Source organism: Lactuca saligna, chromosome 6 (assembly GCF_052625555.1).
Source record: "Lactuca saligna cultivar CGN05327 chromosome 6, ASM5262555v1, whole genome shotgun sequence".
Classification (NCBI taxonomy): Eukaryota; Viridiplantae; Streptophyta; class Magnoliopsida; order Asterales; family Asteraceae; genus Lactuca; species Lactuca saligna.
Genome location: NC_136422.1, coordinates 20,394,017 through 20,411,450, shown reverse-complemented (window position 1 = coordinate 20,411,450; position 17,434 = coordinate 20,394,017). Strand labels below are relative to the sequence as shown.

The following is a 17,434-nucleotide window of genomic DNA, read 5'->3' as shown; positions in this document are numbered from 1 at the left end:
ATACGAGCATCTAGCATACTTTCGCCATTTTCAGTAGTATCCGAAGTAAGTGTTGAATCATCAGTATTTTTTGAAGATTCGGATGTTTGATTATAAACAGCATGAACTTCTGCATCAATTGCCCTGTCCGGAACACCAAAAATTAGATCATAATCAAAATCAATGGAATTCTCATTTTCAATTTGATTGTTTGATTCAACAAGAATTGGTTTTTGTTCAAACTTTCTTTCCACTTGTTTAACATAGTAATCATCAAAGTTAAGATTAAAAGTTTCTTCAACTTTGCGAGTTCTTTTGTTCAACACTCGATATGCAACTAAATTATGCGAATATCCCAAAAATATTCCTTCATCAGCTTTAGCTTGAAACTTGGAAAGATTGTCTTTAAGATTCATAATGAAACATCTGCAACCAAAAACTTGAAAAAATTTGACATTAGCTTGTAGTTTTTTTTGAAGTATTTAACTTCAATTTGGTGTTTTTTGAAGTACTTATCTTAGCTTGTAATTTCGTTTATAAAAAATGGGTTAAAATCCAAAACTCGTGGATTTAAACCCAGAACCCGTGAATATATATGGGTTGAACCCAAGAAACCGAAAAACCGCTCAAGCTGACCTCATAACCTAAGAAACTGAACCGACCAGAAACCGATACTATTGGGTTCTGAAAACCAGAAACTGACCATTTATAGGTTGGGTTGGGTTTGGGTCCAAAACCGACCCATATACAGTCCTATTATTCATACTATTTGATTTTTTTTTGTCGGGTTAACCCGAATATTGAACGCGACTAATAAAGTCAAATCCACACACCGCTCCCATAGTCCCTACACCCCTTTATAAACCCATTCTTTTAAGCTACACTTTCTTTCTCAGTAATCAAAATAATACCAAACACCATGTCATCGGACCACCCAATCCTCAACCGGCGGCCCACCTGCAACCGCAACCTCAACAACTCTCCATCGCCACCTCCGCCGCCACCTCCACCGCCATCATCTAAACCCAATGTCACTACCACCCTCTACCACACCCACATCGGCATCTTCGCTCTCACCTGGTCCCGCACCCTCTTCGGCCGATCTCTCTACCTCCACCTCCTCCCCTCCTCCGCTAACGATGACGATGACGATTCCATTTCCACCACTTCATCCACCCAAACCGCCGCCGCCACCCCTTCCTTCCACTTACAAATTAAACCCTTGATTTTCTGGAACAGACATGGCTCCAAGAAGATCCCAATCTCTAGCAACAAAAACGAGTTCATCCACATCTATTACGATCTGTCTCGGGCCAAGTTCGGATCAGGTCCAGAACCCGTATCAGGATTCTACATCGCCGCCACCGTCTCCGGTCAAATGACACTCCTCGTCGGAGATTCCCCGAAACAAGCCTACTCCAAGGCTAAATCGACTCAATCGATTAAAAACCAGATCACCGTCCTCCGCCGCGAACACGTCTACGGCATAGCCAACAAGAAATACAACACCAAAGCAACTTTCCGGGGCAAAACTCGAGAGATAACCATAGATTGCACCCGAGTGGCCGGCGGCGACGATTCTAGATTATACTTCTCAGTTGACAACAAAAGGGTATTGGTAGTGAAACATCTTCAATGGAAATTCAGGGGTAACGAAAGAGTCGAAATCGACGGCGTTCACATTCAAATTTCGTGGGATGTTCACAACTGGCTTTTAGAAGAAGAAATCGACGACGGTTACGCATTGTTCATGTTCAGATTCGAAAAATCCGGATTCGATTACCACGAAGACGACAAGTACTTATCCCGATTGAATGCATCTGGGTCTGGTATTTCCGGAATGGGATCAGGTTTCGGATTTGGATTCGAGATGAAGAAGATGAAGAAAGGAATGCTGAAGAGAGTAAAAAGCTCGTCGTCGTCGTCACTGTCGTCGGCGTCCTCCGGCTGTGGATCGGTGATGGAATGGGAAAGCGTGGAGGAGAATGAACTCAAAGGGCCTTCTGGTTTTTCATTGCTTGTTTATGCTTGGAAGAGTTAACAATCATTGATCAAAAATGGTGCTTGGAGAAGATGATCCCAAATAGTTTTCCGGTATATTTTTTTGATCTTTTTTTTTTTGTCAATGTGAAGTGAGAATTATTCGGAATTAATTTTCTTGAGTGATTAATTTTTTGATTTTTAGTAAGAAATTGTTGGGGATTAAATTTTTTCTGAGGACAATTGAATTTGTTGTTTGGTGTTTGGTGTTATTAACATGAATACTTGTAACAAAAGAGAAGGAATTCATTCATCAATGTAATATAAATTGTTGTTTTGTTTTTTTTTTTCCTATTTTTTAATTCACAAATTCTCTTTATTACGTTTCCTTTAAAGTAATTTTGGAAATTTTCAATTTAGGCATATAGTTTTAATGTTTTATTTTATGATGTCATGATGACAATTGCAAGTTGTAATTATATCGGCTGTTGGCCCATAATTCACTTCAAGTAAACAAAAAGTAAAAGATTACGCCATTTATATTTATAGTGTGTGAAAAAGTACCAAAAAATCTTTTACTTCTACAGTTCTACTATTAACACTTTCCTGATTGATGATAATTGAAACTTAATGGGTGTTTAACACTAGGCCTAGAGCAAAGTCGTGTGGTTATGGGAGTTAAAAAGGGAAAGGTCTTTTATCAACATACATATTATATTCACTAGGCATAGGTAAAAACTAATACTTTTTGTGTAAATAAAATACAAATAATAATTCACTATTAACATTTGTATAAAGAAAATACAAAATGCTAATTCACTATTCATTGGCATGGGGAAAACTAATAATTTTTTTTTGTCTAAAGTAAATACAAAATACTAATTCACTATTCTTTTTGTTTAAAGAAAATACTAATTTGGACATAAGTTCTTAATAGGAGTTATATTATTCATGATTTCTATAAAAATATTTACCCATGATCGTAGATTAGCTTAAAACTAGTTTTTAATTAAACTAGTTTTAATTAAAATATTAGCTTAAAACTAGTTTTTAAATAAACTAGTTTTAATTAAAATGTTAGGTGCTAGTTGATAGCTGATAAAGTAATGATAAAGTAACATGTAAATTAATAGTGTTTACTAAAAAAAAAAATTTAAGTTAGATTGTAATGTAAAATAACATAATAAACATTTAAGATATAGGACTAAAAGAAAAAAGAATAGATATAATTAAATGAATAGTTAAAATATTTTTGAAAAGGCTTGTAAATTTATCAAGAGCTATCTTAAAATAATTTATTAATAGTTAGTTTATAAACTAGTTTATAACTTAAAGTAAAAGTTATTTTTATGGTTTTACCAAAAACTAGATTATAATAAACTGTTTTATTTTTGTCAAACGAAACTGAAATTTAGAGTTTGTAGGTTTAGCGGATTTTACAATTTTAGTCAAATGAGTTTAAGAAAAATGTTATTATTTTATCTGCAATATGCAATAGAGGTCAAAAAAAAACATTAAATTGTTTTGAATAAGAACCAAAATTTAAGAAACCAAAGATGTAATTTACTTTTCTTACAATTTTGCTGGAATCTATATAATGATTGTTGATCGTTTCCATATTTTTTATGAATTTCTTTGATGATACATATACAAAGTATATATACACATCTCTCTCTAACATACACTTAAACACATATATATATATATATATATATATATATATATATATATATATATATATATATATATATATATATATATATATATATATATATATATATATATATATATATATATATATATATATATATTAAGAATAATAGAAAATTGTCTTGGAAATCTGGCGTGAGTTGTTTGGTTATGATTGGCAACATAGTATTCGTTTTCTTGGGATTCCATTTTCTTGCCAACCCTTCTCTTCCTCCTCTACAGTTTACATAGCATGTGAGGTCCTTTTTTTCAATTCTTATAGGGCCCTATTTTTTTATTTGGTGTTATTATATTGGTGAAGTTTACATAATTTAGACATTACTATTGTAAAATATTATCATCACAATATACTCTTAACTTTTTCATAACTTATGTTATACATCTACAAAATATTGAGTGCATGATATTTTCACCTTCTACACATATTGTCATCGTCATTGTCTTGGCAAGTTTTTATAATTCGTCTTCAACAATAAATATAAGAAACAACCTTCTATAAAACAATCGAGTAACTCTTCGATTCTTAATAATGATACCAATCCTCCAATGATATCGTATTCAATTCTCATTAATACACTATCTCGCATTTCCATGGTCAAATTTTCCAACGAGTTTTAGTAAAACCTCCGGTTTTCATCGCCATTCTTCTTAAACTACCCAACCAAAATCATGTTTTCTTCATGGGTTCATTGCCTTTTTTTATTTGGACACCTCTTGAGTCTTATAATACTATTTTTTTCATTTTTCTTCCTGGTAGTAATCAACTTTAATCAGTAGAGATGGCGGCCCCGATGATTTCAATCAAATATTTCTTCCTTTGATCATCAACCATCACCAATTCAAACTGTTTCTTTGCCCCGACAGCCATCAGTTATCACCTTTCAGTTTCAAGTTAAATACATTTAAGTTATTTTTAGTACACTTCATAATTCACACAATACTTTTATAATGGTTTTAAATCAAGAAACCATTTAGTTTGATAGAATAAATAAGCATATTTGATAGATTTATTTTTGATACATTTCTCTCTTAAAGAAATCAATGACAAATAAATTCATCTTTTCTATACCAATGCTACCTTAGATACTTCAATCAATTTTAATAGCTCCAACTTGGGCATGTTTTCCTCATTTTCATATAATTCAAACTCAATTAACAAAAATCTTCATATTGCTCTTGCCTATACATGTTCGTGAAACACTTCTTAACTGAACTTGGGTCATAACATATCCAGAAGTTACACAAACTACAAACAAGTTTTTTTCATATTCGAACATATAGGTATCATAATAATCCAACATTTAATAAACATTAGGTAGTCAGAAGCCACCGTATACGTCACTTCATGTACCTCTTGTGTCTCATATCATTCTGACAGTATATCATATATACTTTTTGTACGTGACACATACTTACTCCATTCAGTTTAAACATTGTCATTACAGACATGTCGCATATCAACTCTGTACACGTCGTTTTAAAAAAAAAGTACATTACCATTCTATAGAGTACTACGTTTTTCGTGTGATCCTTGTTACACGCATGTAACTACTATAGATTCAATACTAAATCCAATTTCCAATTTCACCCCTGCATCTATCAATACATCTTTAACTAATTTTAATTTAGTTCCCCTAATGATTTTTCAATGGTATAAACCATTAAAATCATAACACAAGCCTTTCAAATATCATAATGTTCACAAAAGGATCAAATTTCCCTCATGATCATAATAGATTTCTAATATAAATATCACATATTATTACTCGTACAAATACCACCTCCTTCAAATTATTCAACACAAATTTTTTTTCATATTTATAACATACTTTACAGGAAGGACTTGTATAAAGACCACAACATTTCCTAACGATGTCTAGTATTTGACTAACATAGGTCCATAAAGTCAAGCCAATTCATATCTCTTATCTACTCTCCAATTTAGGTTTACGAATCTACCACAAGATGCATAATCCACTTAAACTACCATTGGGATACCAACTTCTTACACCCAACTTTTTATCATAAGGTGCACCCAAAAAAATATCATTTTTAAATCCTAAATCAATCTGATGTACACTTGTATTAACAAATCAAATCAAGAAGTTATCAAAAGAATCTTACAAATATAACCATGTAAGGATCCAAGTCGATTGCTACCAAACTGCATCCATCTTTATTGGGTATACATGAACCTCAAAGGCACACACCAATAAAAAAAGAAGCTACATGAGCTTAATGAGTAACCTATAAAAACAAGATATAAAATAGTCACACAACTAAATATATCAACACATCCATAACTCATATAATATCGAAAATGTCTTCTAATAAACTCAATATACATTTACACTCGAATTGAGTGTTATTACACAAATTACCAATAATTAGGTTTTCAAGTATTCAACCAATAACTCTTTGGAGTAGACTTACAACCACTTATGATATTATCATACTCTTATAACCTTTCCCTTGTGGCATTACAATTATGTAGACTACCACTAAAGTATAACTATATACAAGTATAGTATTTCAGCCACCGAGGCTACCATTGACTTTTAATTCTCTAATACCAACATACAAGTACATCATTATAGCCAACAAGGCTTCCATTGACTAATGAGAGCCTGACACGTGGTACGACGACCACCAAGGCCACCATTATCATATAATAGCTCAATTATATTCAATCCTGGTCCTTTACTATATACAAGATTACGATTATATTCAGTTCTAACTCTACACCGACCTAGACAGTTACGTTCCACCACAACTACTTTATACAACTTAGATACTTAACATGCATGGTATGATGGTACTAAACTATATGTGTACCTTCCATAACAATAACTCGCCGGTCACTGTATCCCATCGCCATAAACAGCTAAATCAACATTTCATAACCCATACAAATTATGACTAACTAGCTATTAATTTCACATAACATAACTTATCTAGCATTCAACTAAATTAACTCATCATCCCATATAGCAGCAACCCGTCGTAAACTTAACTATACCAGTTTAATACAACTCCTAACTATCTCATAGCCATAAACAACTAAATCAACATTTCATAGCTCATACAAATTATGATTAACTAGCTATTAATTTCACATAACATACTTAACTAACATTCGACTAAATTAACTCATCATCCCATATAGCAGCAACCCACTGCAAACTTAACTATACCAGTTTAATACAACTCCCAACTATCTCAACCAATTCAATATGATGGTCATCAACCAAAACCATCTATATACACTCCAAAATAATAACCTACCTCATCAATTTACTACAACTTGTAGCCATAACCAACTACACCAATACTTTATAACACCCAAAAAAATAAAACTAAAACAATTGTTTAACTTATATAGTATGCTTAACTATAATTCTACTAAATCAACCCATTACTCCACATAGTAAAACTTGTTATACAATTCACATATACCATTTTTTATACAGCTCTCAACCACACACAACTCTACCGGTTTTTCACACCTAACATATTATTCTACAACAGCCATAACAAATTTGTATTTATCACATAATACATCAAGAAGCACACATCTAGATAATAATTATCTAAAAAAGGAGTGTAGTTACGTACATGAATAGTTAATGAAAACAAACTTCTTCTTTGGCCTCTATTCTTTACTTGCTTTTTTTTCCTCATAATTCTTGCTAAAATCTTAAACTATTATGTATTTTGTAATACGTATAGTAACGTCGATCTTCATGTCGAAAGCCTCATGAAACATCTTATCAAGCTCTATTCTAAATATTGTATGAAACGAGAATGCAAATACTACATACATCTTCGTATATGTTTGAGACTGACGCAAAACATGCCACACCACCATCATGGACACATCACGTCCCTGCATATCTTGTTTCCTTGGCACATATCTCCCCTTTTCACCATGTATCTTATGTGTCATTACATGTGTCTAGTATATGGACACATTGACCCATCGTGTTAACCAAACACATGCACATACATTCTATTATTACTTCTGTTGACCTCAGATTAGACCAAAGTGTGTTACATCCTTAACCATGATGTGTTGCATCCCTCTCTTACTCTAAAGCAACAAACTTTGTAATGTGTCATGTCTCTAGCTTTTTGTATATTTCTTTTTAATTTCATTCCCAGAAACTTCATGTTCATTAAACTGGCATTACACATCCTTTCCATAACACCTATTATGAAAAATATTGTTATAAAACTGAATGTAGAAATGTGTTATTTTACTTAGTTGTAGTTTTCAAAATACAATTACCATGCATGTTGAAAAGTTGATTGAAAGGAAGATGTTTATTGTCTATAGTGGAAGGCATATCCAATATAGAGCAACACTTATGAAGTCTAAGATTTACATAATGCCATAAATACCTAAGATTTACATAATATCATAAAATGGTTGATAATTTGTTCATAATGAATATGTATTGAGCTACACATATAGAGGTAACACATCATATGCCAGATCCTGCTTAATAAGAATAGTTATATAAAATAATGAAAGTAAACCACCACAGATAGACGAATGCCAAGATAGATGCCTACAAAACCATATATAACCGTGTTTTATCCCAAGTCGAGGGTCCAATAATCAAGAAATGTATTTGCATCCAACAAAAGGGGAACAGACACCATATATGCACATCTATGGTTTCAAACGATCTAAAAAGGTTGGAATCATCAACCATGAGTAAGTAAGTCTAAGGTGAATGTTAGCCAATGGCATAATCAACAATATCCTCCGTTTCTCTAACACCGTAAATTTTCAAATAAAATTTTCATTTTAAAATCGCATAATTCTCATAACATATTTCACACAAAAATCCCAATTATCTGATTATAAAAACACAACTCCATAATTGTTTGATTAAAAATCCAGGATCTTCAAAACATAACCCTTTCTCTCGTGTGTACAATCAAGCCGACGCCTTCCCGTGATCCAAGAAAAGTACCTGAAACACATATCACACAACACGGTAAACACGGAGCTTAGTGAGTTCCCTAAACTACCACACATATCTCATTAGCCTTTCATGGCTATGCTCAAAATAAGACCCTCCGGTCAATGTGTCTCAGTGGGACCCTCTGGTCCCACAACTCGGGTGGACTGTCCGGTCCTAACTCAGTAAGCTTAGAATAATACATAACATAAATCACATAGACATAATGCAAGATATCACAATACTCAATATAACCTATATTCACCAATCCTTTGCACCTGAACGAATAAGGTTTAGGATGCACTTGACCTTCTGGTCAGAAGGGTAAGAGCACGTGAAGAAACAACCATCCACATCAGATAACCACCTCATTGCTACGATCGGATCCTGGACTCCATCGAGCTCTAGGGGCTTCGTGTTGTCGAAATCCCGATACTGGAAGGCTCTCCCCCCACCAATCCCCTCAGCAACAACAACTGCGGTAACTATAGTAATGGCAACCTTAGAAAGAGTAGTGTATCAATCATCAAAGAGCTCAGTCATAATGGTCCCAAACATCTCCAACATATGGGGCCAGACAGTAGCAGCCACCTCAGTGGTGATGATCTATCCAATCTGGTCATCAGTCATCCTCGACCCATCCTGGCCACTCGCTCCAGATCCAAAACCTGATCCCTACATAAACACCATACTGAAAATAAACTACAGCATATCAGAATCCCACAGTCCATATAATCACAACCATTCTAGACAGACGAACCCTTGGGGTTTGTGACTTCCTTGTGACGCATACGGGTCTTGTGCTTTCAGTAGTACGGGCCAATACTACTTTCCAAACCTACTCGTATTTCTCGTAATGATCATCATAACCACCCAACAGATACAACAACTAGGATATACTTACATCCCATCCTCGCCCTCTCATAACTGGCAAAATATTTCTCCTCTAACTAGCTGCTCATGCAAATACTGACCCATGAAACTTCCACCGACCCTATAGCACTCGTGTATGCTAATCATACATAACGTTGAATCCTATAAACAGTCGAATATTTGATTCTACCCTAAGCCCTTCACCAAAAAAGAATAGGAAATACGACTAAGTCAAACATTCTCATTCTATAAAATCTTAGTTATGTACAACTATGATGCATACACTAAGCAACTACAGTAATGACTTCAGTTCCATACAAGAGGTAACCCTAGGCTATCAGGCATCATATATTAGACAATTCTATCATGTGATTCCTAAAGATACATAGCATATCACTAGATGTTGTTCTATCATAAACATCATATCAAATAACAATGTGGTAACTTGGGGTATAATTTCTAGCTCCGGCTGATCAAACACATCACATCCTTCCTTGGTCTCTTTTGAAACAATTTTGAAAAACGTTTTAAAACCTTTTCAGTTCCTTAGTTTGAGTCTGGATTAACATGAATGCTCCTCCAATTCAATCAAATTTAAAGTATACAAATCACAACAAATTTAAACTTTTCAAAAATAGCCCATTTACTTAAAAAGTGTTTACATAACCATTGTTCCTAAAAACATTATTTAAACTCGGAGTCTCCTAAGATCCAACATCATAAAACCAAGGATGTGTACTGTCACACATTTTCCTTTCCACGGTCATCAAAATTACCTGAAACAAAACTAAAAGTTTAAACCAAAGCTTATTGAGTTCCCCCAAGGTACCACCATATAAACATAACAAACAACAACATGCATATAGAGTCTTTAGCATGAATGGACAGCATTATCGGGCCTTCATCGTATTTGGACCGCTCTTTGGGCATTCAGCTTGATTGGACTGTCCCAGGCCTTCAGTCTGTCTAGACCGTCTTGGGTATCTTGGCCTTCAATCTCAGCTAGTCCGCCTCATCCCAGTAAACCATAACATATCGATACATAACAATATTAGTTAATAACAGCAAACGCAGGTAGTCCTACAGATCTATCAATCTAATCACATAACTTCTCATAACAAAATACAACAAAGCAAGATATCTAATCCAATGGGTCGGCCTTGGTGACTTCGACCCATAAGTATAGTGAGGAAAACTGACATCTCAGTCCGAATACAGTCTGAATGAATCTATGCTCCGACAACCGGCTCTACCCGACTCCTAATAATCAAGATATTTCCGAATCAAAATTAATATCAATTCCCTAAAACAACCTTGTTCAAAATCAATCAAAATCAATGAAATTAGTTGAGTCAACCCAACCGAGTCAATCAGCCAAGTCAGCTCAACTCTCGTACATGATGCATACTTCAGATGTACACGGGGCATACTCACTATCCGAGGAGTCGGGGCTTAAACTGCATAGGGGCATCGTACCAATTGGTACGCCTAATGTACGCATTAATACTCTATTTAATGAGTTACTTGAGCTATGACGACCAAATTGTAGATCCAAGTTCCAAATATCATCCTTGACCAAAAAGTTTCCAACTTTATAGTCTTGCATGGCCAATAAGTGTTAAATGCTAAAAAAAAATCCATCCTCTTAACCCATTAAGAAAATCACACACATGCATGGAAAAGGATAAAGACCCAAGACCCTATTTTTATGCTTCTAAACCCCTCAAAACATCTAAAAGGACAACTAGAATGGACTAGAGCATGCCATACTCCTAAAAGGTCAAGACTTGGGACAAAATGATCATGAATCAATGACTTAGCAAGATCTAATGAAGTATAAGTAAAGTTTGAAACTGTATACCTCTTGGAGGTTCTTAGAGAGGTGAAGATCCGAGATCCAAGGCTCCTTCAAGCTTCCAAGGTGGTTCTACTTCCTTCTTACTCTTTCAAGATCACCAAACATACACACATAAGGGTCAAGAATGCTAAAACAAGTGGCTAGGGTTTGCTAAAATTGATTGGAAGTGTTAGAGGCTGATGAGAGATGATGTTGGAGGCCATAATGATGTTTAAATAGGGTCTAAACCGTAAAAATTAGGGTTTGAGGATCTTTCACATACGCCCTGCGTACTCGTTGTACATCCAGTGTACTTAAACCCGCACATGTATGCTCAGCGTACACAACGTATGCCCAACGTACTAAGTCTCAGCCTCGAATTTACAAGAATGCCACTATAGGCCATTTTACTAACGCTCTCATACACAAGAGCTAAATACTATAAGTTTAAATTTTAAAATACCTCAACACTGGGATGTTACAACGATCTTCAAAAAAGCTCATCTTCTTCATCTTGTTACATTTTACATAAAATAAACTAGTCTAAAACTAATCTAGTACTTATAAAATAATAAAGATGAAAAACTAACTATTTATTATTACATACCTTATGAATAAAAGAATATTACAACCATTTTAATAAATCATCACAAACAACACAAATGGTCCATGGCTTGCTTATGCATTCAAAAATACATTAACATACAAAACAATTTTTTTTTAAGTCAACTTTAAATAAAAAAACATGCATGTAAACTTTTGTCATATAAGAAAAACAAGTTATCTGTATTTTCCAAAAACCAAGATTATCCAAATAATAAATAATCCTAACTAAGTTTGCAAGGTGGTTCTGATACAAATTGTTGAGTTTTTATTCAAAAACTAGCTTTAATCTTGTAGAAACCAGGAAAACAAAGAAAAACACTATTTGATAATTCCAAATTATAATGACTGTTCAAAAATTGGCAAAATTTTTTATTAATTTACAAAGATATAAGATTTATATATAAATTTAAAATAATAAATTAAAAATAATATATACAATGTTTTGTATCTGATCTCCACGATCTATATGTATAGATACTTGATAAATTAAAATGCGAAATTAAATTTGAGTAGAAACTCTAAAATCATAATAATTAATCATAAACTTGCAAACCTTTATTTTTATACAAAATCAAATATTTTATTCGTAACTCTATCATTGTTATTTTTATTTAACTTGTAATATGGTTTCAAAATATCTTAAATTTCATGTTTTCATTCATTTAAGATCATAGTCAGTTTGCACCTAGATAAAATAAAAGGAATCAACATTTAAATTTATATTTACTCATACAATTATTTTATTAAATCATTTTAAGTCACAAACATCAAAGTTAAATCTAAAAACCTATAGTTATATCGTAAAACTTATTTGATTGCTTGTATATTTCAGCAAAAATCAAAATAAATGACCAAATTAAGCAAAAACCAGAAAAGAGTCTTCATTTGAATATTAGCATTCTAACTTTAATAAAAATAAAAAATTATTTTATGCATTTGACCGTACTTTATGTTTTTTTGCATTATTAACATCCTATAATTTATATTTCTATTTATCGTTTAGATTTGAAAGTTCGTTGCAACTTCTAGTTTGTTTTTGAAAGTTTGTTGCTATTTCTTGTTGGTTTTAGAAATTAGTTTCAGAATATGTTTTCGTCTCACAAGAAATTTTGAAGATTCTTTTCGCCTTACTACCATCCTATATGTTTTATTTCATTTTATAGTTTAAAACCGATATGAGTATACAAATACTGACTATATAGTAATCGACTCTCTATAATGAAACTTAAAAATAAAGAGAGTGTAATAGTAATTTATTGATGTTAGTTAAAATGTATTTTATTTGAGGATGATGTTAGTTTTTGGTTATTTATTTGTGAAGTATAATCTAATATTCTGCATTACAAGTGCTCACCTTTTAAATTTAACATTTGTTATGTAGAATTTTATTTTGGCTTTTAAAAGGAGATAGTTATGAACTTCCCAAATTTAATACTTTCTTTTTGCACCTTTACCACCTCCTGAATTGCATTAATTAAATCAAGATTTGACATTTTTTAAAAACAAAATTACATAAGAAACTATTAAACTAAATGGATACACTAAAAGAGACATAAGACTTGCATTTTTGAATTCAATAATACCAAACCAGACCAGTTTCTGCAAAATGATTTAAGAAATGAAGAAAACCTGATTAGTCAAATACTTAATATCATTATTTAAGCCATAACCTATAACATGCCAAAAATTTGCAAATTTCAGTCGAAACTTGGTTACAAGCCATCGAATTTTAGAAAATAAATCCTATAAGATCTTAGTAACACACATGTCAACACTTTTCATCCATCATTTGGGTAATTATACATTTCTCATTTGTTGGAAATCAAAAGCCATTACCCCATTTGGCCATAACTTTATTCATATTATCATGTAAATTGTCATTTTCGTCAATAAGTTTACAATTGAGTGATAAATTATGAGAAGAGAGAAGACATAAGACATAAATTATAAAATTCTTTGACAAAATAGAAGAACTATAAATAATAGAGGCTAGTCATCTGGCACATATCAACAATAAAGTCCTAATTAAGGAATTGCCTTGAAAACATCCACAAAAAAGTCCCAAAACATGTTAAGAGTTTAGTTCATACAAAAAATAACCCAAAATAAATTTACTTTAAGTTTTAAGGTGTCATGAATGATGTAACTCACAGATACTGCAATACTTCATTCTAGTAAAGCAATTTTGGTATCTCACCAGACAGCTGATTATGAGCCAAATGAAATTAACATAAAATGTTTCAATATTAAGAACTTGAACCTTCAACGTTGAAGGGATGGGGCATGTGATTTGGTTGCTCTTCAAGGAATCCATACCATTATTTAGGAAGAAATACATATTGATAATGGTCTAACTAATACTTCTAATAAATCAGGTTATGCACCCTGATAGTACTAAAACTGAATCCTTGCTCCAGAAATAAAGAAAAAGAAATAGCCATATGTGTATGTGTGTACCGGTTCCGGAGGGACAAAGAAACAAAGGGAATACATAAAACTAGTTAAATGAGGCATTTTGTCAAACATTTGGCATGCAATGATTAAAACGATAATAATACCAAGATGCAATTCGATCTTGTACATCAATAATAAATCCAAAACCAAATAGAGATGGAAGACATGATACTGATTCAACGATTTATCACTAACCCTGAACGATTACATAAAAACTAAAAGATAACATTAATGATTGTCGATTGGACATTGATCAAAGGAGAATTGTGGCATAGTACTTGAATTAAAGTAACTAAAACCTTCAATTGATGAAGACTAATTGCATACATGCTCTATATAGGAGACAATTTCGTATAAGATTCAAATTTGAAAAAGATATGGTATGTGATTTTTTGAGTTTAACATACATTTTCTCTTTCCAAATGTATATACGAAGTTATTTGATTTGAAATGATTTTTTTTTCAATTTTAATAACGGAATTGTTGATTTTAAGAGATTTCATAATTATTGGCCAGGTTTAATGCGTGGGAGTTAAAAGAAGAATTTAAGGGCATATTAAGCATTTCATTTTGAAGGCTTCTTAGCAGAGTAGATGCCATGTGTAAATAAAAGGACTCTTTTATTAAATAGGGATTCTTTAAAGAGAAGACTTTATAATTTTAGAATAACATAAACTAGTTTAAACCTACCAAAGATCTTCTTACAAAGTTTAGAAACAAAAACATTGTAACATCCTGATATTGATGTAATTTCAATTTTAACCCTATGTATAAATAAGTATTGCATTTTAGTCCTTGTGTGTAAGAAAGAGTGCAAATAGCCTATAATGGCATTTTGGTAATTTATGGCTGAAACTTAGTATGTTGGGCGTAGTCTTTGTAGGCATGGCGTACACGCAGGGAGCCTAGTACGCAGGACGTACATGCGAGGGTTCCAAACCCCAAATTTTAGGGTTTGGACCCTATTTAAACAACCTTATTGCCCCAATACCTTCACCCTAATCAACCTCCACCTGAGAAAACGTCCCTCTAGCTAACCTTAAGTGAGAAGAGTGCATTTTGAGCTCATTTGTGTGTGTTGGTGGTGTTCTCGAAGAACAAGAAGGTGGTAGAAGGACATTAGAGCTTGGAAGAAGCTTGGATCTAGGATTCTCTACTTGCTAGCAACCTTCATGAGGTAAAAAGCTTCTAACTTGATGATCCTATATTGTAGATCAAGATATTCCTTCATTTAGGACATTTTTGGTCCCAGCCCTTGTGATTCTTGAGCATGACATGCTCTTGACCCAATAAGTCGTCATTTGAGAACCAATGAGGGGTCTTAAGTCATAAAAATTAGATCTTGGTTCTTAGTTTTTTCCCCATGCATGCTTTAGAAGGTCTCAAGGTGTTAAGAAGTTGGTATTGTTGGTATTAAGCATTTAATGAGCATGCAAAGTCATAAAGTTGGAAGCTTTATGACTCTTAGTGGTACTTTGCCCTTGGATCTGCTTTTCGACGTATTAAATCGAAGGATTAGGCTCTTAATCAATTAAGAAGAAAATTGTTGCATAAGCAAGGCGTACCAAATGGTACATTGTGCGTACGTAGATTTGGCCCTGATGCCTCAGACCTCGAGTACGCCCTGCGTATATCCAGAGTACACCCTGCATACGAAGCCTAAGTCGACTCAGATGACTCGTTGATTTTGACCAATTTTGACCAAAGGTATTTTGGGAAAATGTTATTAAATTAAAATGGGAAATGTTTTGACATTTTGGATTTGGGTTGAGCCGGTTGTCAGAGCTGGGAGTTATTCATACTACATTCAGACTATGAGGTGGGTTTTCCTCATTGTACCCATAGGTCGAAGGCACCAACGCCAACCCACTAGATTATTTATCCTCGTCAGGATAGTGATATGATAGTTGTAGTTGTTCAGTAGATCCTTATGATTATATGTAATTGTTGGCTCTATGTTTATGTTCGTTTGTTGCATATGTCGACATGTTGTGTTGGGTTGAGGCGACCCTGCTTTATACTGTATGCCAAGACACCCAGGGATGACCCAATAGGTTGTAGGCCCTACGAGGTAGTCCAGTTAGGCTGATGACCCGTGGAGCAGTCCATATAAGCTGTAAGCCCTACATGGTGGTGAATCATGTTGAAGGCTCATAGAGCGGTCAAGAGAGGATGTAGGCCTTGCGAGGCAGTCCGGTAAAGTTGGTTGTTCATATTGTTTGCTTGTTTTTTGTAGTGTGCTGGTACTTTAGGGGAACTCACTAAGCTTTGGCTTACAATTTTAGTTTATGGTTTCAGGTACGTCCAAGGATCATGGGAATACGAAGACGTGATCGTACATAACTTCCAGTTTTTATGTATTCGGGTCTTGGGAAAACTCTGATTTGAAATAAATATTTTGAAACAATGACTCTTTTTGTAAATAATATTGATTCATGGTTGCTTTTAAAAAATTTAAATTTATTTTGATTTTTGAAGTGTTACAAACATCAACCAAAAAAGGAAGAAGAAGATGACAACATGTGTAGTTCTTTGGATCCTTAAAGGGAGGGAAGAATGTTGATGTAGAATGTAGAGTAAAACTCTTCCATAGATGGAAACACCAACATAACTCAACTCGATGAAGATGCTAGTCAAAACTCTTAAGCTTTAAGTCAATATCTAAATATACAACTTAAAGAGAGCAAATGAAAGAAAATTCTAACACTTTGAAATAGAGAATATGAGTGAAAGAAGAGTTCATATGATTTCAACAAGTGAAACAAACAAGAGTGCACAAAAGTCTTTTTACATGTACTCTTTATCCATAAGTCCTTAACGCGTTAAGCACTCCGTGAACCTAAAGCCTAAGTATTCCTCATCCTTTCATGGCATGTCTTCTTTTCATTATAATATTAAAAAAACCATAACTTGTTTCTTAAGAACAAGTCTAGGGTTTTATATAAAAAATAAGTGAAAGTTTATTAAATTTTTATAACTGTTTATAAGATAAAACTTTAGCATTTAGCTAAAAGACAAAAAAAAA

The 17,434-nt window shown here is 33.2% G+C and overlaps 1 protein-coding gene across 1 annotated transcript; it reads left to right on the top strand.

Moving 5' to 3' along the window:
• Positions 1-853: 853 nt before the first annotated feature.
• LOC145002105 (uncharacterized) lies at positions 854-2,302 on the top strand. The gene has a single exon (XM_078961401.1). The coding sequence runs from the start codon at positions 899-901 to the stop codon at positions 2,018-2,020; it is 1,122 nt and encodes a 373-aa protein (XP_078817527.1). The 5' UTR covers positions 854-898; the 3' UTR covers positions 2,021-2,302.
• The last annotated feature ends 15,132 nt before the right edge of the window (positions 2,303-17,434 follow it).